Below are 21,778 nucleotides of genomic sequence, written 5' to 3' on the forward strand. Positions count from 1 at the left end.
GTACCTGAATTCAATCAGGGTAATAATCTTGATCGAGTGCAGTGCTGACCGCATTGTCTTCTGCAGGGTACTGTTACACTTCAAAGCCCTGATCCAATATGGATTGCTACGCCAACGATTATTATTATCTACGTCGTAGTATGAAGGTTGAATTTTATATATTTTACTCGTGCAACTATAAGAATGTGTTTTATCTGCAGCCAGATACTTTGGGCAGTAGCAAACCCTCTAGACCAGATGCGCATCTTAATTTCTATTCTATTCAATTTTAACGTTGAAATTCAGGAGCTAATGGAGTGTTTGACGATCCATTTGAACGGGGTGGCCCCGAACCTTAGATATTACCAAAAAACTTTTTCATTGCGGTCGGAAAGTATGACAGATGGGTTACCTCAATACTGGAAGTCAAATCAGGATTTTAGTTTATAAAATGGTCGTTTCTCCCTTTCCGCCGACTTCCACGAACAATTGCACTTGCTCAACGTTTCAAATGTCCGCGCGATTTCTCATTGCAGACGTCTTCTCAGGTTCGATCGAGATTCCCTTTGGGGTAATCAAGAGTACTAAATACTTGAGGCGACGCGATTATATATTTGGAACGGCTTACACTTAATTAAAATTGTCTTAACCGGACAAAAACTTTCAACACATAATTGAAATGTTCCTTAAAACTGATTGATACCACGGCCATATCATTTGAATACGTGGGAACTAATGTATATCGAAGTAAATGGTCAATAAAGCGTTGAAACATTCTCATTTCATTTTTCAAACCAAATGTTCATATTGGATGGAGTAATAAACGTGGTTTTATCACAAATTGGGTCACTGAATTTCAAATGATGATATAGAACTTGTAAATATATATAGTAATATTGTAACGTGCACTTTTCGCAGCGTGGAAGACATCATTAATATAAACTTTCATGGTATGCTCATGCCTCCGAAGATTTTCACATTATTCCATAATTCCTTGATCAAGAAGCTTAATCATCTCAGCTCAGAAAATTTCTTTATTTAAAAGAAAGGTGTACAATTTTTCTCCCCAAATATAGTCATGTTGGGTATCAAATTAAAGGTCTTGATTAGTACTCTTCGATGCCAGTCTTAGTTTTGATATTTGTTGAAAAGGCAAGCAGTGCCAGGAGTCGAAAATGGTGATTTCTTTAATGGACTCGTTCTCAGAAACTACCCAACCGAAAATCTGAAAAAAAATCATGAAACTGCCTCTATACGGTATCCGAGCCTCAAAATACTCTCCACATCGATATCTACCCAAATTAAGTTAATAATAATATATTACTCTAAACCCCCTTTAGTTTATCCTAGAGTTATAAAAAAAATCATATAGATTATAGTATGAAGCATGTTATGCCCTAGTTTGATCAAAATCATGCTATTTCTGACAAAGTTACAGTAGCTCAAAATTGTCTCTACAGTGTAAATTTACTGCAACCCACAGCACTAAATATCAATATTGTACTAAAATCAGTAGTTTACCATAGCGTGTTTATGCTAAATACATATACATTACGGGAAACATACAAATGGGAAAGTTCTGCATTCAAATATACTCCCAGAGGAAACAAACAAAAGCTTTCATATCTGAAGCGCCGAACTTCCGGTTTTCAGACTTGTTCAAATTCTAGTCGAAATTCTTTATCCACATTTTCTCCAAAAAGCCATTTTCCACCCATTTTTAAATGTATAACGCAATATTCGAAAAATAAGAAAAACAATGAAGCTTAAAGTTTATTGAAACCACTTTGTCTCTAATTAAATGACTAACAAAAGCTCGGTAAATTGACACTCTAATTTTTACCTAGGCTAATTTCATAAATTGTAGTTTTCTTGTCACAGTTTAACGATGGAAGACCGGAAAACGCATTTTTGGTGATGCTAGTTTTACACAAATTCCGCCACCAGTACAACAGGAAATCAATGTGTTATTTTGCATGGATTTCGACCTCAGCTGAAGCCAACGCAAATTTTTAATGAAGGCCATAATGCACATGGGGAGTTTGCGCTTTCTCTGGAAACTGTGTTAAATTGGTTTGGAAGACTCCAGACAGAACACTTTTCTTTGGCAGACGAATTACACGGTGACGGCTCCAAATCTTCGACTGTTGATAGGAATGGATAGGAATGTTGATAGGACCTAGGGAAAGCTAAGATACACAAAGTTCCCAGATTGACCCAAAAACTGGTTGCCAATGAGCTGAGCTTGAAATAATGGGTGTGTCAAGAATATCATCATCTGGGATATACAAAACAATCTTTTCGATAGGTTCCGCGCATTTTAAATGACACTCGCGGTAATTTCGTTAAATATTTCTGTCCGACATCTAAAAATTGCCAGTCTAGCATCTTCGACAAATTCTTCTATCATATTATAAATTCATTATTTACGGGGTTATTCTAGTGGTTTTTCTTTTTACATACGTATTTTGATAGATAATATGGTTAAGAAAAACTGGATAAAATATTATGGTGATATCAACTTTCGTTTTAATTCTACAAGTATATTTTGAAGTGCGCGTCGCACGATTCCGATACAGAAAGACCTAGTGAACCAATTTAATCTAATTTTTTCCAGCTTTATAGTGACTGCACGCGCCTAATAGACAAATATATTAAATTTTGAAAATTTGGGAGCACATCACAACTAAAAAGATATTATTGAATTGGTTACTTGGAAAACCCGTGTCTGGCTTTCCAAAGTTCTCTTACAGAGCACACTAGATTTTTAAAAGGTAATCTACGGTTTTTATTGATTCACTATTTAAGGTTTTGTTTGTAAAACAAAACCTTATTAATATCAGTTCAGGCTGGGTGTCTATCCGTCTGTCTGTGTGTCTATCTCTTTCAGAAACAACTTACCCAACCGAAAGGTCTAGAAAAAATCATGAAACTGCTTCTACATGGTATTCAAGCCTCGAAATACTCTCCATACCGAAATCTACTTAAATTGAGTAAATAATAATATATTAAAAATGTTGTTTTGAGAATTGAGGAATTCCTAAGTCCGCCATCCACTTAATGGCGGTCCGTAACAGTTAAAAAAGTAACATACTTTCTCGGTTGTGGTCCACGGAACCCTCATCCTTGGGCAAGCACCCAATTTGCAAAACGTATGACTTGCGGTTTCGCCCAGGGCAGGGGCAATTCATCAGACGCTGCCTCACCTTTGCCCAGGGAGCAGCGGAACCTAATTGGTTACAAGTTGGCATATATTAATTCAAAAACACGACATACAGGCCTAGGCCGGCCGAGGTTAAACAAAAAAAGGTGTTTCAGAATCGAGGGATTGCTAAGTCCGCCATCCATCCAAACATTTCTAGTTGGACTTAGGAATCCCTCGATTCTCAACTTGCCAATTTGTAATCACTTCGGTCACGCTGCCCCCAGGGTGAAGGTGACGCAGCGTATGATGTTGCCTCAGCCCTGTACGAAACCAAAAGCCATAATAATAAATTACTGTGGTTTTGGGAAATTGATTAGAAACCCCCCTTTCTTCCTAGAGTTTTGCAATAATTGCAATCATATAGGCTGTAGTTTGAAGCATGATATCGCCAAGTTTCAATAAAATTGTACTTTTACTGATAAAGTTACAGTGGCTTAAAGTTGCCCTTTTGGTATAAATTTACTGCAACCCAAAATACTAAATGTGAATATCACATTAAAGTGAGTACTCTGACATAAGCATACATATACATTACAAGCTACGTACAAATGGGATAATTCTGCGCTCAATTATACTTACATAAGAAACAAACAAAGCCTGAGTGTAATTATGCGGTGTTTCCAACGATTAATTATCTGAAATAATAAAAACTTGTTGTTTCTTTTTCGTTGGTGTAGATATTTATTCTTGCAAATGCCGATATTTCGGGAACCACTTGTTCGCTTCATCAGTGCTAACAAGTCTTGGAAGGATAAATATCTATACAAACGAAAAAGAAACAGCAAGTTTTTATTATTGCAAACAAAGCCTTTCACATCTGAAGCGCTGAGTTTCCAGTTTCCCGACTTGTTTACTAATTTGTCCATTTAGCAAACTGCGGACCTTGTCCAAATAACCCTCTTCTGCTAGAGGGTGACGCGACAGCAAGTATGCATATAAAGTGTCATTCCGTTCTGTTCGCTTGCGAATAGTTCACAGAATACTCATATGGTCTTCGGACCAAACGTAGACTTCAGCAACTCCTTAGCTTCAAACCTTATTTTGATTATTTCCCCCTTAAAGATGTTAGTTTGATATGAATGGTTTCAGTGAAAATGTTCACCTTCTTAAGTAGCATACTCTGCAAACATATTTTAGATGCCCGACTAATGCATGAGTTTCGACTCGGTGTTTTTCAACCAGGACTTCACCATTCTATCTGCGTAACCATCCCTATCCTTCAGGTATTACCTACCAACAACCACACTAGCGCCTTCGTAATGCCATCAAACACGGCTTTCTCTCGGACGAAAGATACCAACAAACAATCGGCAGAGCACACCCCGCCCCCTCCAACCGCCCAAGTAAATCAAAAAAATTGATTAATGCTCTGTTCAGAAAATTTCAAATCATCCTAAATAACTCCACAGCATCCTTAATCGTCCGCCGTTTATCTAGTACTAGGATCATTTCGTCAGTTTTGTTTTTTTTTTGCATAATTTCCGCAAAGAAAACGCAAAATAAACGCAGCTTCTGTTAGTTGATTTACTGACTTGAAAAAGATCGCTCTGTGTTGCTGCAAACAGAACATGGCACGATTGCTGCAAGCAAAACACGACATTACAAAAGCCACCCACTAACCCCGGCTGATTCCATTCTTCATCCTATAAATTGGTTACCATTGCATCCTGTAATCATATCATTCCTGTTGGAAAACCCTCTACAACAATTATCTAAACTCTTAGTAAGTTTCCACCAAAGAGCCCAGAAAACATAAAACTCATCTACATTGTTCCAACGCTTCCTCCTCTCCTTGCACAACTTTGAATACTTTGTGATCACCCAATAGTAATAAATTAATAGCAATCTGACATCTGTTTCCGGTTTTCATTGAAACAGTTCCAATGGACATGAAATACCATCCACCACCAGGAAGTGGAGCAATGTTAACAAATGGAGTCCTTCAGCCGACAGCAATAAATGCACAATTGACAGAGTCCGATAATGTCATGGGAATTTCCAGCATGAGGACAACCAACGGTTGCGGTCTAGTTTGCGGAAGAGATGATAACCCACCCGGAGCTCCAGTGACGTCAATAATGGGGACACTTATGGTTAAGTGCGGTTTCTGCTACCAACCAATTTGTGACCGTTACATAATGCGAGTAGTGAACACATCCTACCACGAGGGCTGTCTCAAATGTACCGCATGCTCCATCCGCCTCGTCCATTCCTGCTTCACACGCGATGGGAAGCTTTATTGCCGATTGGATTATGAAAGGTAAATATGAAATTATTTATGGAAACTACAATTGTCGATTAGGCAACAACGAAGTTAGGCAAAGCTATGAAAACTATATGAATGTCCACAAGCTCAACAACAAAGAACAAATAGCAATTGAGGTAAACACATTTATGTACGGAAATCTGAATGTATTTTGTTGTTACTGCAAAATGGCCTGCATAAACTTTGAACCTAAAAGTATCTGATTAAAAAATCACTCCAGTTTGCTAAGATTCTTTCCACCTTCATGGATTTCCATATATTTTGAACTATTTGGACGAGCTGGCGACATTTTCTTTTTTGTCAAGAAAAATCTGAGGGAGTAAAATAGGATATAAGGATTTCCTCTTTACAGATTTAAAGTAAATATAGACCCTACATGACCAACAAAGAGTCAGTCTTTCAATAGGGTTGAAGTAAGTTATATTGAGAGTTCTGCTACTCAATTTTCCAACATAATCGTATCAGGAATATAAGGAATTTTGCTCGAAAATCATATTAAAATTTGAACCCAGAGCTATCGATATTACAAACTATCAAGAGTTAAGCAAACGGGGAGAACTTGGGTCTAAGGATTTTTTCCTAAAATTGGGCGGTTCCACAGCCCGCATCCACTTTTTGATTGGGTCACTAAACGGAGTGCTGGTTTTTCTGAAAAAAAATCAGTTTTCAGAAAAATATTTCGTCCATTCTGTATAAAGTTGTTGCATTTGAGCTTCTAAAAATCCAATCCATGTACATATGTTGTAAATAGGAGATGCTAGCGTTGCATGGATGGATTGACAGTTGAAGGTTTTTTGTGTCCGCGTCCAATTGGCTTATTTTATGTTCTACCAAAGCTACGCAATAAAATGTGAGAAGATATTTCATCTTCTTTGCTGCAAAGCCTACAAATTGTGTCTCCATCATACATATCCAGATGTTTTTGCAGAGGACAGTAACCGGTTATTAGACATATTAGTCTCTTAATTCTATGTTGACTTAGTTTCGATGTTTCGGCTCCACCGTTCACTCAGTCCTGTAGTTTCACAGATGATTTTGTAGTTTTTTGTAGTCTTTACTTTAAAATGATGTAAAATCAGTAACCATCTCCAGGATTTTAGTTGTGTTTGTGTTAGCGGTTCTACTATACCCTATGCCGTTGAGATGAATCCCGTGCGCTATAAACCTGATCTCTCCCTTTACTACTAGGACCAAGCGAAACAACCACAGCAGCGTCTCTTGGAGAAAGGTGGTTGTGGTCTTTATGGCATCCGCAATGCAGAGGCAGTGGTGTGAGAATAATTACTTAGTAGCCTGCCCCTATTCTACCGTTGATCACGATATTAGCGCAACATAAATACGGCCTCCATCACGATTTAATATGTCAACTCTACCAAGTCTGATTTCACTCCCCATGCATTTATTTGATACATTCTCCTAGTTAGCATTGCATCCCCAGGACTATGGGCAGTTGTAATCATTCACGAAAAAGGCATTGATCCAGAAGAATGGCCTTACCGACTCTCAGCGCACAGATGTGCTTTAGATAGCCTGCCATCCATGGAAGATTGTCAAGGTCCAGATATAATGCCTTATATTCCGTACTTGCTGAAGTGTGATAATTAAGTTAGTGAGTCTCGAGACATCTTCACTCGCCTTATTATTCAAAAGTATTTTATATGGATCTGTTTTTGTGCATGCTCTGTAGTCTCTTAGTGTTCAAGATGAATCAAGTGGTTACAGTTCTCTGGGGGTGCAATCTTGCTGGAAATGTTTCCATTTTCCCTCAAAATCTCCTCAACGGGTCCTTCTTCTCATTCCGGATTCCTTTGTTCTGCTCTGGATTTCTCCCACCTCCGGTCTCTTTGCCTTATTGACTTATCAGCTAACCTTTGAGGGCTGACGATTTTTAGCAGTCTACAGCTATCCTCATACGAGAGGGTGATTGCGCTGTTTAGCTTATCTGCTGTCAACTTGATATTTCATACGGGTCATATGAGAAACAAGCAGCTGTTACTAAGAATTCGGGCACTTTTTCATTAGTCTTGACGCGTGCCCTTGTCGCCGCACTAGAAATAAAATCATTTCATTCATGTTTGAATTTTCGAACTGGTGAATATGGATATCCCGGGTTTACCAGAGGACATGGATCAATCTAAATTCCACGTTCTCGAATCCGGATATTCTCCCATTCGCTGTGCTTTGACTAACCAGCTGATTGTGGTCGTTATAACGTTTCTATGCTGAACATCTGGATTACTTTCGGCATTTGTCAACCTCTCTCTTATGTTTTCGAAGGTTAAGTGAGGAAAGCCTGAACAAAAGAATCCGCAATGAGAAAAACTACTCGTTGAGGAGATTTTCAGGGAAAATGGAAAGACTTCCAGGAAGATTGCAGCTCCAGAAGACTCTAGCCGATTGATTCCTCTCGAACATCGAAAAGGCCCGACAGAGCATATACAGAAACGGATCCAGTTGGATGAAATAGTAGAAATAGGTGAGTGAAGACAACTGGGGGCTGACTAACTGACATTGAAAAAGGTGAAATGGACAACTAACTAACTGAATTGCATAAATCACCTAGTTCTATTCTATCCTTCTGTACCAAGGGATTTAAAATCTAGAGAGCCCGTGTTCGAGATTTCAATGCCGCCATCGACAGAAGAAACTCTACTTATATATACATCTTGAAGTTTTGCAGCAATGTAATCCATAGTAGGAGCACGATACTGAAAAGTATAAATCTTACTATTATTTACAAACGTATTAAAGTAAATAAACTCGCATACTAATTACTTGCTACGATACCTGAATACCCGAAGCCTCGATATTATGATTTCCAATTGGGCAGGCACCTCACCACCAGTTGCTTTTCTACTTGATGTTTTGAGGTTCCGCAACGATAAGCTATTTTCGTCATACCTAAAAATAATCAGATTCCCTCGAAAGAACTGGAAAAACTTGCCGTTCCTATTCAAGATATGTTTTCTAAAAGGGGCTTACCAATACTTTAAAAAATACTATTTCTATTTAGTGGGCTTGCAATACCTTAGATATCTTCTATATTCTTTAGCCTTTCTCTTTCTATCTATGGGGCTCGCACTTGCCCGAATGCTCACCAATTTTAGCTAGCATGATCCCACCTACAAAGATGCTTTCCCTATTCATCCTTTATAATACCTACAACATCATACCGATCAGGCATGGCTTCATTTGGAACATATTCGAAGCGAGTTATACCACTGGTCCACCACAATATTCTTATCTCTGCAACATTCGTAATTTTTACGAGTTAAGGCCCAAACACAACAGTGAAGTGACTGCGTGCGTGCAGAGTGAGAGAGCTGTCAAATGAAGTTCATTATACTGGCTTGTATGAAGCAATATACAACAAGTCCAATGCGCAACGCGGTTCGTTTTAAATAGTCCAGTGAGTAACATATATGAGCACTGGTCACAAAGAGACTGAATATGACGCAGGTCAGGGAAACAAATGCTACTTGGAAATCTTGGGGATTTGAAATATTTGCTGGCCAGTGGCAGAAGGAGATCATCATCATCATCATCAATGGCGCAACAACCGGTATCCGGTCTAGGCCTGCCTTAATAAGGAACTCCAGATATCCCTGTTTTACGCCGAGGTCCACCAATTCGATATCCATAAAAGCTGTCTGGCGTCCTGACCTACGCCATCGCTCCATCTTAGGCAGGGTCTGCCTCGTCTTCTTTTTCTACCATAGATATTGCCCTTATAGACTTTCCAGGTGGGATCATCCTCATCCATACGGATTAAGTGACCCGCCCACCGTAACCTATTGAGCCAGATTTTACCCACAACCGTATCGCTCATAGATTTCGTCATTTTGTAGGCTACGGAATCGTCCATCCTCATGTAGGGGGTCCAAAAATTCTACGGAAGATTCTTCTCTCGAACGCGGCCAAGAGTCCGCAATTTTTCTTGCTAAGAACCCAAGTCTCCGAGGAATACATGAGGACTGGCAAGATCATAGTCTTGTAGAGTAAGAGCTTTGACCCTGTGGTGAGACGTTTCGAGCGGAACAGTCTTTCTAAGCTGAAATAGGCTCTGCTGACTGACAACAACCGTGCGTGGAGGTCATCATCGTAGCTGTTATCGGTTGTGATTTTCGACCCTAGATAGGAAAAATTGTCAACGGTCTCAAAGTTGTAGTCTCCTATCCTCATTGTTTTCGTTTGACTAGTGCGGTTTGATGTCGTTGGTTGATTCGTCTTCGGTGCTGACGTTGCCACCATATATTTTGTCTTGCCTTCAATAATGTGCAGCTCAAGATCTCGGACCGATCGCCGCCTGCTCGATCTGGATGAAGGCAGTTTGAACGTCTCGGGTGGTTCTTCCCATGATGTCGATATCGTCAGCATAGGCCAGTAGTTGCGTGGACTTGAAGAGGATCGTACCTCTTGCATTCACCTCAGCATCACGAATCACTTTCTCGAGGGCCAGGTTAAAGAGGACGCATGTTAGCGCATCCCCTTGTCGTAGACCGTTGTTGATGTTGAATGGTCTTGAGAGTAATCCTGCTGCTTTTATCTGTCCTCGCACATTGGTCAGGGTCAGCCTAGTCAGTCTTATTAATTTCGTCGGGATACTGAATTCTCTCATGGCCGTGTACAGTTTTACCCTGGCTATGCTATCATAGGCGGCTTTAAAGTCGATGAACAGATGGTGCAACTGTTGTCCATATTCCAACAGTTTTTCCATGGCTTGCCGCAGAGAGAAAATTTGATTTGTTGCTGATTTGCCTGGAGTGAAGCCTCGTTGGTATGGGCCACTGATGTTGTGGGCATATGGGGCTATCCGGCTTAGCAAGATAGCGGAGACTGTCTTATAGATGGTACTCATCAACGTGATACCTCTATAATTGCTGCACTGTGTGATATCTCCCTTTTTATGTATGAGACAGATAATGCCTCATTGCCAATCGTCAGGCATTGATTCGCTGTTCCACACCTTGAGCACAAGTTGATGAACTACTTAGTGTAACTGGTCGCTCCCATATTTATCCAATTCGGTTGTAATTCCATCGGCTCCTGGCGACTTATGATTTTTTAGCGGATGAATTGCACGGACTGTTTCTCCTAAACTTGGTAGTGGCAGTATTTGTCCGTCATCTTCAGTTGGCGGGACCTCCAAATCGCCGATGTTCTCGTTGTTAGTAGCTCATCAAAGGCAGAAGGCAGAAGGAGATGGTCGTTAAAATTCTAAAAAAGGCTCCCGTCTTGAGTGCAATATTAGGAGGGGTACTTCCGTGCGCCCTACTGTTGTAAAGCTAATGGAAAAATAATCAACCGATTATTGGGGGTTTAATCAATCGGCAATGTATGAAAGAACACATTGAAAGCTTGATTATCATAGAGCAGGTTGGTTACCGCTCCGGGTCCTCCTGTATTGACACAAAAACAGAACCAAACTTCCCAATCTGACGGCCAATTTTATATCGCGGTTCAAATTTCACTGGAAGCAGTGGGATTGGTATCGTGATTTGACGTCGGATACTAGTCGACTCAGTTGTGAATCAGAACCTGAGTCAAATCAGGGTAATAATTTCGGGCGAGCGCAATAGTGACCACATTGCCGCCTACAGTGTACTGTATTGTACCGTCACGGTATTGAATGAAGCGCTCTAACACACTTCAAGGCCCGGATCGAAAATGGATTGTTACGCCAACGATTATTATTATTATTAATAGCAACAATAACAGCTCTAAATCTCCTTTCGCTTTTTTGTCCGAAATCTGCAAAAGCAGCAATCTCAACACCAAAATTAAGTGAGACCACTCTGTGCCAACATCCACTTTGTACTGATATATTGGTCATCGGTATACTTTGCCACAACGCAAATTCGAACGAAAAGCAAAGTCAACGTATAGGACAGATACACCATAAACTCTATTCATACTTACCAGCAAGAAGCCTGTCAATATTCATATTTAATAGCAGCTAGCTCAGTGTGTTAGACACAGTACAAATAAAAGTATTGATACTTACCAGCATGTCGCGTGTCCAGCCCCTAGTGTATCTTCCATATATTTACTATGCGAGTATTCATATTTACGAGCAGCAAGAGTAACGTATCCGGGCAGACACTGCGCACCACACGTCAGAATTATTGCAAAAAATATTTCTTCCGTACTGGAGTGTGTTCCAATAGAGAAATTTAAAAGCCATTCCAGTGAAAGCGAATTCCTCCGTAGGAGTCCAGTCTATATCAAAATGAAAGTATGAATTCAAGCATAATTTATACAAGTGGTTCTATGTGTGGAGTGACCGTGTTGAGTGCGGACTGGCACTTTTTGGTTGTCATCCGACGTATCGGCGCCAATCCTCACAAATTCTAAAACAACAACCAGGAGTGAACAAAGCATACCAAAGCTGAAGAACCCTAATCCAATCAAATCGAATAGCCTCGAATCCAAACCAAAATAAGATGAGCAAAACGACCCCAATGGCGTTTGCAAGTAGGAATTTCTGGTTGATTTCTTAATGAATTTCTATAAACTAGTGAATTTGTAATTGTTAGTTTCTTGACTTCTTTCCTGCGCAATTTCCAAGTGGAGTAATGCAATTTGAATTAATGATAAATTTGTTCCCTTTTCGCCTCTGAATTTATCATCAGCTTGGATGAATGAACGACTGATTCCAATGTCATGCAGAAAGTACGGTAGTTACATTTGTCAATAAAAATTTTCCATCACTATGCATTGATGAGATCATTGACGCAAAAACGGGACATCTCACTGGGATGGGCAGGCCATTAAATCTGAACGATGTACATGTGCAATGATTTCCTTCCACCATACAAATTCAAGCAATGGGCCCAGAGGTGAACCTTCTTTATGTAATCTTCCTGACTTCTATCTACGCTGTGTCTGACATGCTCCACATAATCATTATATGGAAGAATACTTTTATGTCTGACTTCCTGCGTGAACATGCTACGTACTGGTGAATATGAATAGAACTGTACCCTAGTGGTAGTGGATTACACATTAACAAAAGACAACATCTCCACGGCTAAGTTTGTCATGCAATAGAATCCATTAACCATAAAGAGCCCGCGAATAGACCATTGGGACAGAACTTAAACACATTTCAGCAAACAGGCAGCAGTGGCAAGTAGGCGTGATTGATGCGATATGACCTATTGAAGAATCAATGACAACCGCTCTTCGCGATATTATTTTAACGGTGGTTTAGTTCTCAGTTTACCAATGTTAAGTGCGCAGGCACGGATTTGTGTAGCTCCCTTGGTTTGGACCGATCAAGAAGCATAAACCATTCTTGCAGTAAACAGATTGATTTGGAAATGAATAATAAGTCCAACGAACAATTTTTTCTAGTTGCGGTGTTGTTGATGTAAAGAACCGCAATAGATAAGGTGTGGATCGTGGTGGCCATAGTATCGGAAAACAATTTTTGACAGCGATATCAGTACAAAATCGAGTAAAAGTCCGGAGAGTTCTTCTCTCGTTATTGGTTTTGATTGTATTTCTAAGTCCACCGTCGGCAATCAAATATTAAAAAAAGGAATAATCAAATTCGATATTATGATAGTATTATAATAATTTAAGAGATGTATATTATGATTCCGATGTTATGGCAGCATTCCTTTCGACGGTAGCACTAAATTTTATGTTACTTGGGGCATTATCAGCAATGGAGACGTGTTAATTAGAAAGTGGAAATAGCTTTGAATAGATCACACTTAAAAAAATAGCGACAACTCATTTGCTACTGTGCCACACAATAGAATCTTCAATCCCATAGCGGCTGAAGAGAAGTATATTGGTCACCCTAGAAACACGTGGTGCAGAACAACAAAGAGGCGGCTATACTCCTCGGAAAACCTGAAAGGAGCTTGTGCGTGGGTATGATTGACGCAGTACCCCCACTTAGGGGATCAGATATAGCATGTTATTATTTTCAGAAAAATGTTCAACTAGAACCAACAACCTCTTTTTCAGCGTTTCCTATTTGTTATCTTAATTTTCACGTGGAGCCAAGCTTGCATATTTAAATGCTTTAAATCCTCCGCGTAGCGCACATATAAGAAAAAATATATTTTATAATGTAACATTAAACAGTGCGTATTTATCCTAAATTAAATATAAATGGAATTTTCTTCATTTTCAATTTTCTAGACATTTTAGCCGGAATCGTTGCCTAGGCTGCGGCGACAAAATCAACTCCGAGGAGCTTGTGATGAGGACTCTTGAGAATGTCTTTCATGTGAAATGTTTTTCCTGCGTTGTGTGCGGCACACAGCTCAAGAAAGGCGAACAGTATGTGATAAAGCAAGGACAGCTATTCTGTCGGCACGACTACGAAAAGGAAGTGGAGATGTTGCAGAATATCGGTTGGTAACGACTCCCACTTTATATCACTTGAATCGTAATTTCCTTTTTAAAGTGTCTGCTTTCTTAGCAGAGGATTTCTATGGCGACGACTTATTTCCACCGAAAATTGATGGACGCCGTGGACCCAAGCGGCCACGTACAATATTAAATACTCAACAACGACGTGCGTTCAAAGCGTCCTTTGAAATATCCCCAAAACCATGTCGAAAAGTTAGAGAAAATTTAGCCAAAGAAACTGGATTAAGTTTAAGGATAGTACAGGTATGCTTCTACATTTTCAATCACCACTTCATTGGATGGTACTTATCAGATAATTTCAGGTTTGGTTTCAGAATCAGAGAGCAAAAATGAAGAAGAATCAAAAGAAAGCGAAAGTTGAGTCAAAGGGAAATAGTGAAACTGATTCACAGGAATCCGACGGCAGTCTGACGAAAATTAAGGACGAACAACAAAGTGATAGTGAATCCTTGGAAATGCCATTTAATCTTACTGAAAAATTACACTCACCCAAAGAAAGATTTGAAGACGATGGTCAATATAATGGAAACGAAGTGAATAAAGGTAAGATTGTTCCCCTCCGAATAAGGAATGTTGAATTTGGCGTATAACTCCCGGCTTTTCACATGTTCTTCTTCTCAAACAGAAAACTGCATAAAAAACATGGAACCGCCCCATCTGAACACAATACTTGGATTGAATTATGCAACGTTACAACAAATGATGTCACCCTTCGCACAATCACAAATGTTGAATCCCATCGACCGATTGTACAGCATGCAGAGCTCTTATTTTCGACCTGATGAACTTGGTTATTCCGACGTAAAGGAGGGAGCAGAAAATTAGACACTTTTATTAGATAATCACTGTAACTGATAAGGGCAAATAAAATTTGATCATCCTTAAATCAAAATGCCTTTTGAGGTTTCCTGTTATTCTACTGTTTTGCTTTTCGACTCCCTTTCAAGACCATCCAGACCATGAAAAGGGGAAAGTAGAACCTTCACACTTATCAATATGAAAGAAATAAGCATTCAGTTCTGCTTGACTACGTAAAGTGTGCTTGATATTAGGGCGAAAATCAATTATTTAGGTAGGTAGGTGAAGGAGTTAAAAGATGGGACCCATAAATATGAGAGGATGTTTTTATTCTGCTACCTGAAAAGCTGATAAAACTACCATCCTAAAAATCCTCCCCCTTTCAGTATAAAGTATGTATGTATTACACATGAATTCAGAGTCTTACAATAATAATGGCCAATTTATAAAGCTACATAAAAAGAGTGTTAGGTACAGCGAAAATTTACATGTGTTGACCTTCAACAATAGCCCAAAAGATATTAATTTTTGCTGGACAGAACAAGGTTTCAAAAGCTGAAATAACGTCGCATAATAACTTTTTTGTATTGAATATAATGCCACGTCCCTGAAGTTGGCACTAAACCTTGAGTTTTTATAAACAGATAACGATTTGATCAGCCTCCTTATTTGTGTAAATACTATTTAAAAGTGTGGCTTCTCACTTCACCTGGTAAGTTGAAAATATGATTTCCATTCATATGGAGGCAAGAGCTTCAACTAAACCCCGAATTCTGGAAATATAGCAAATAGATAAACCTATTTCAGGACTTCAGCTTCTCTAAAGCCTAATTTTCTCCTCTACCCTGCTTCGCAATGTTAAATTTGATTCCTTTAAGTAACTCCACAGCAACATAAGCACGTAAGAATTGAACTCCGGATGTTAGTCATATGCAAAATAGCCATCCGGATTGATTATGGTCAATCAACAAGCTCTGTGCTAGTCACGTTCAAGAAAATGGAACGGATTCATTAGATACATCAAAAATAGTGCATTGAAACCGATCTAAAATCCATAAATGCTGGAAAGACTGTAAAAAATTATAGCAATAGATGATAGCGGTCAAGGGTAGTATAAGTTTCAGAGCGAAATGTGGATTGGTATCCACGATGGAGCATAAAACTTGGGAAACGCCTGCTAAACCAACACCAACAACTCTACTACCGAACCCTATCTCCACCTCAACATGGTGATCGCCGGGAGTCCTTTCTTAATGAAAAACTGCAGACGGAAAAAGATGAAAGCGAGTATCCCGCAACTAAAAACGCTACAAATTGTATCAACAGGTCCTTCCGGTTGGAGGTTGGGTAGGACTGACAACCCTACACGGAAAACCAAAGTTGCAAAGCCAGGAAAGGAGCCTCTGACAGGATGGATCTTGCAACTACAAACTCAGCAACGAAAACGGAATAACGGCTTGCGGATTTTATCATGGAATGTGTACAGACCGAATGCGGGTCAGCAGCTAGCCAATACACTGTCCCAATATAAGGCTGATGTAACAGCATTTCAAGAGATACGCTGGACAGGGACCGATTTCCTGGAAAAGAGCTACTTCACCATATACTCGTATTATAGTAGCCATCCAGTAGGCCATGTCCTCGGAGTAGGTTTCTTAGTTAGCCAAAAAATACTTGCTGTTACCGAAAAATATTGAAAACGTAAACGAAAGGTTATGCACTCTACGCTTGCGAAGCAAATTTGAAAATAGAAACCTCATTAACGTCCACGCCCTCACAAAGGAGACTGTAGAGTCGAAGAAGCAAACCTTCTACGAGGCAGTAGAGCGAACCCTCGAAGACTGTCCTAGGCATGATATCAAAATCATACTTGGAGATTTTGACAACCAAGTAGGGACGGATCCCGTAATCAGGCGATACGTCGGCTCCCATAGCTTACAGATATGATGATACCATCGATCACGAACTACGGATTATTCAGTTAGCAGTATCGCACGAAATAGTTCCTGGAAGTGCCTAGTTTGCCCGGAAAGCGGTCCACAAACATACGTGGGCCTCTCCAGTCGAAACCATTTTCAACCAAATTAAGCACGTGCTGATCAAACGTCGTCATCTCTCATCCTTGAGCTCAAACGAAAACACCACCTACAATCCCCTCTGACATTCAGGTGAGAGTGAATTCTGAAGCCATCCCCAAAACAGCCCTCCGCGACACCTATAAGAGGGAAATGGATGCCGCAATAACCACAACTAGCAGATGTCCTGGAAATGAAGTATCGACAACCACCTGAAGAACGTTATTATTGACACGGCCCCAGCCGCAAGAAAAGTTGGAAGAGGTGATTCGACGATGAATGGAACCTAGCAACGGATCGGAAGAATGAGTAATGTTGCATTCTCAAGGAACGCGGACACGCGCGGAGATTCAACGTCACGAACGCGTGGAGAGGAGAAGCGACTTCACAGACGGAAAAAGGAAGCCTGGGAGAAGCAACAGGTCTTTGAACTGGAAAAGTACTGGAAGTAACCACATCAGGCGCACAAGTTTTATCAACAAGTCAGCAGGATAAAGCTTTATACACACCGATGCTCATCCTGCCGAGACAAAGAGGGAAATCTGATTTCCGACGGAGTGGGCACATTGGAGCGATGGGTTGAATATTTTGATGAACTGCTTAACAACCAAAATTTCGGTGAGCTTGAGGTCCCGCCAACTGAAAAGGACGAGCAAATGCTGCCACCACCAAGCACAGACGAAACAGTCCGTAAAATTCATCGGCTTAGAAATCATAAGTCGCCAGGAGCCGATGGAATTCCAGCCGAATTGTTTAAATATAGAGGCGACCAATTACACCAACTGATGCTCAAAGTATGGGACAGCGAATCAATGCCTGACGACTGGCAACGAGCTATGACCTGTTCGATACATAAAAAGGGAGGTATAGGGTATAAGGGAGTAAAGGGTTATAGAGGTATCACATTGCTGAATACCATCTATAAGATATTCTCCGTTATCTTGCTAGGTCGGATAGCCCCGTACGGCCAAACCATCATTGGCCCATACGAAAGAGGCTTCATTCCAAGGAAATCAGCAACAAATTGTTGGAATATGGACATCGGTTGCACCATCTTTTCATCAACTTTAAAGCCGCCTATGACGTAGCCAAGGTAAAACTGGTTACGGCCATGAGAGAATTCGGTTTCGAAATTGATAAGACTAAGCTGACCCTGAACAATGTGTGAGGCCAGATAAAAGCAGCAGTATCACTTTCGAGACCGTTCAACTTCAACGGTCTAAGACAAGGGGATGCCGTATTATACGTCCTCTTTCAGTTAGCCCTGGAGAAAGTGTTTCGCGATGCAGATCTCACCGCAATTGCAACCATTTACTTCAAGTCCACTCAACTACTGACCTATGCTGACGTTATTGACATTATGGGAATAACAACCCAAGATGTAGAATCTACTACGCGAGATCTTAGGGTGCACATCAATGAAGGCACGACGAAGTACATAGTGGCAATGCTAGGGCCAAAAACCAAAAAACGAATCGCACTGGGCGAACGAAAACAATAAAAATAGGAGACTTCAACTTTTAGACGGTTGAAAATTTCTCCTATCTAGGGTCGAATCACAACCGATAACAGCTATGCCAATGAAATTCGCGCACGGTTGTTGGCAGCAAACAGAGCCTATTTCGGCTTACAAAAACTGTTTCGCTCGAAACGTCTCACCATAGGGTCACAAGACTATGATCTTGCCAGTCCTTAAGTATTCCTCGGAGAACTGGGTTCTTAGCAAAAAAAATTGCGAACTCTTGGCCGCGTTCGTGACAAGAATCCTACGAAGAATTTTTAGCCTCCTACATGAGGATGGACAATTCCGTAGCCTATATAACAACGAAATCAATGAGCGATACTACGACCGTCTGGTTGTGGAAGGATATTGCCCTTATATCTCTGGTAGAAAAAGAAGACGAGGGTGGACCTCTGCGCAAAGCCGGGCTGTTTGGAGTTCCTTACTTGATGATGATATGAGGAACGATAGATATATGACAGTTCTGCGTGTAAAGATACATTCACATAACAAATTGATCTGGAAAGCAATGTATTGACAATAGTCAACCTCAAAGGCTTCACACTAGGAGTTTAATATTATTCGCAAATGTGAAGAAATTAACCTAAAACAGATATAAACAAGACGGTAAACTGGAACGCTTCAGGTGTGAAAAGTTTTGTGTATTTCTTTCATAACATTTGTCCCATTAGTAGCTAGCACGTAGTATATGGATATATTATGGGAGAATATCCACTTGCGAGTGATATTGACATTCGAAATCTTGAATTCGCATAGAAGCGACAGCTTTGACCTATTATAACTTTGTTAATAATAGTGTGATTTACACCAAACTTGGTAATATTGCTGCAAGATTTTGTGATTCTAGTATGAACTGAAAGGGTATAGAGAGTATTTCGGTGTCTAGGCACCATATAGGGGCAGCCTCCTTATTCTTTTCAGATTTTCCGGTTCGGTACTTTCTAAGAATGGGTCCGCTTTCGACCCCTTGCACTCTCCACCTTTCCAGCAAATGTCAAAACTTAGACCGGCTTCGCAAAGTTCTAGCCAACAGCTTTTACTTGATATCCCACATCACTATATTTGGTGAGAAAAAAAATTCACACCCCCATTTTACATGTATGGGGTCTCCCCCCCCCCCCCTAAATTCTACACTGAATGGTGTAACTCAATGTATGTCCCACCTTTCCACTAAATTTGGTGTCAATCGCTATAACTGTTTCCGAGAAAAATGTGTAACAGACAGACAGACAGTAAACCAATTTTAACAAGGTTTTGTTTTACACACAACCTTAAAAAATTGAAATATCAAACAGCTAGCGCTCCTCTTTGAATCGCAACCGATTTCTATTCATTCATAGTTACAACTACAAAAATTCTTGATAAAATTTTAGAAGCGAATTCTTGAAATCATACAGAAATAAAATATGTAAAAAATAAAAATACTGATTTTACAAAATTAAGGGCGATGCGGTATCCAAAATCTGAAGTTACACCTATTTCAATGCCGTCATATCGTTTCTATGCTGCTATATGGGAGCTGCACATGGAAAGAAACTTCCACTGTTATTCGAAATTTCCAATCCTCTGTCATTATTTGGCTGCGCCATGTCATCGAGGTATTCTGGCCTGGTACCATTTAGAAAGAAAACTTAGAAAGAATACGGGCCTGGTACGCGTAGACCAGAAAGTGGAAGTCACGGCGGTTAGGTCGCGCATTAAAGAAAGGTAGTTACTCCATTGTAAGTTATGCCATGCAATCCCCGCTGATCTTGCAGACATGATCCGCTGAGGTGGAATCAAGTAATTGTGACTGACTTTCTAGTGGCAAATCGTTATAGCTCAGATCATCATATTTGAAATAACACTCGTAATCATATCTGCCATCATGTCCGTAGTTTGTGTGCACGGCTCGAATTGAAACATACTGTTGTTATCATGCCTAATGCTCTTGGATCTCGTCTGAGTCAAATCTTCATCAGATGAACTAATATAAAAGTGCATCACGCCCGTGATAATGATTTGAACCCACAGGAACCTCTCTCATGGACTCGTGCCATCATTCGTGTCCGTTGATAAGAACTGATTTCATACCGACGTCCGAACAAAGGAACAATATCATTAATGTCTAGACGTTGCTTAGAACATAATATTTGTGAAAACAGTAAATTAAATCAAATACATCATATGTAAATTCAAATAAGCAGAATTACAGTAAAGTAGTAAAATAGAGTGGTGGTCAAAGGGTGGTATCGGTCCCAGGGCGAAACGTGGATTGGTACCCACGATGGAGCATAAAACCTGAGAAATGCATGCTGAACCAACACCAACAGCTCTACTACCAAACCCTATCTCCACCTCCACGTTATGACCGCTGGGAGCTCTTTCTTAACGAAAAGCTGCAGACGGAGAAGGATGAAGGCGAGTCTCCCGCGCTTAAAAACGGTTGGGGGTTGGGTAGGGCTGACAACCCTACACGGAAAACAACTTGTTACGGAGCCACAACAGGAGCCTTGGATTGGACGGATTATACAACGACGAACCCGATAACGACAACGGAATAACGATTTGCGCATTTTCTCATGAAACGTGCGCTCCCTGTACAGAGATGAAGCTGATAAGCAGCTAGCCGATACCCTGTCCCAAATATAGGGCTGATGTAACAGCGTTACAGGAGATGCGCTGGACAGGGACCAATTTCCTGGAGAAGAGCCGCTACACCATATATTCATATATCCATGTGCTCGGAGTAGGTTTCTTAGTCAGCCAAAAAATGAAACCTGCCGTAATCGGATTTGAAAACATAAGTGAACGCCTATGCACTTTGCGTTTGCGAGGTAAATTTAGAAATATTAGCCTCATTAACGTTCACGCCCCTACAGAGGAGACTGTAGAGTCGGAGAAGGATACCTTCTACGAGGCAGTAGAACGAACCCTCGAAGCCTGTCCCAGATATGATATCAAAATCATACTTGGAGATTTTAACAGCCAAGTAGGGAAAGAACCCGTATTCTGGCGATACGTTGACTCCCATAGCTTACACCAAAATACAAATTATAACGGACTGCGGATTATTCAATTAGCAGGGTCACACGAAATGGTTGTGGGAAGTACCTGGTTTGCGCGGAAAGCGGTCCATAAACGTACGTAGGGCTCTTCAGCCGGGACCACTTTCAACCAAATTGACCACGTGTTGATCGAACGCCGCCACCTCTCAGCCTTGATGGTTCCAATATAGGCTCGAATCACTATCTCGTTGGTATGGTGCTCCGAACTCGAATAACAATACCACCTAGAATCCCCTCTGCCAATCAGGTGAGAGTGAACACTGAAGCCATCCACAACACAACCCTCCGCGACACCTATAAAAGGGAAATGGATGCCGTAATAACCGCAGTCAACAGAGTACCTGGAGATGAAGCATCAACAAATGATCTTCACAACCACCTGAAGAACTGACAAAATCAAAAATGACTGACGGTTTCGTCCAGGGCAGAAGCAACTCATCAGACGCTGCCTCACCTCTGCCCTGGGAGCAGCGTGACCAACAACCTAGCTTCAGC

The 21,778-nt window shown here is 40.5% G+C and overlaps 1 protein-coding gene across 3 annotated transcripts in view; it reads left to right on the forward strand.

Annotated features, from left to right (window-relative positions):
• Positions 1 to 14,706, forward strand: part of LOC119649420 (LIM homeobox transcription factor 1-beta) — a 36,280-nt gene extending 21,574 nt beyond the window's left edge. The window contains exons 2-6 of one of the 3 annotated variants that reach the window (XM_038051560.1): positions 5,063 to 5,444; positions 13,608 to 13,822; positions 13,876 to 14,084; positions 14,144 to 14,384; positions 14,467 to 14,706. In XM_038051560.1, coding sequence (XP_037907488.1) covers positions 5,063 to 5,444; positions 13,608 to 13,822; positions 13,876 to 14,084; positions 14,144 to 14,384; positions 14,467 to 14,666 — 1,247 coding nt within the window. In that variant the 3' untranslated portion in view covers positions 14,667 to 14,706. The remainder of the gene's footprint in view (positions 1 to 5,062; positions 5,445 to 13,607; positions 13,823 to 13,875; positions 14,085 to 14,143; positions 14,385 to 14,466) is intronic. The other 2 variants (XM_038051561.1, XM_038051562.1) reach the window with 2 other exon arrangements.
• The last annotated feature ends 7,072 nt before the right edge of the window (positions 14,707 to 21,778 follow it).

Source organism: Hermetia illucens, chromosome 2 (genome assembly GCF_905115235.1).
Source record: "Hermetia illucens chromosome 2, iHerIll2.2.curated.20191125, whole genome shotgun sequence".
Classification (NCBI taxonomy): domain Eukaryota; kingdom Metazoa; phylum Arthropoda; class Insecta; order Diptera; family Stratiomyidae; genus Hermetia; species Hermetia illucens.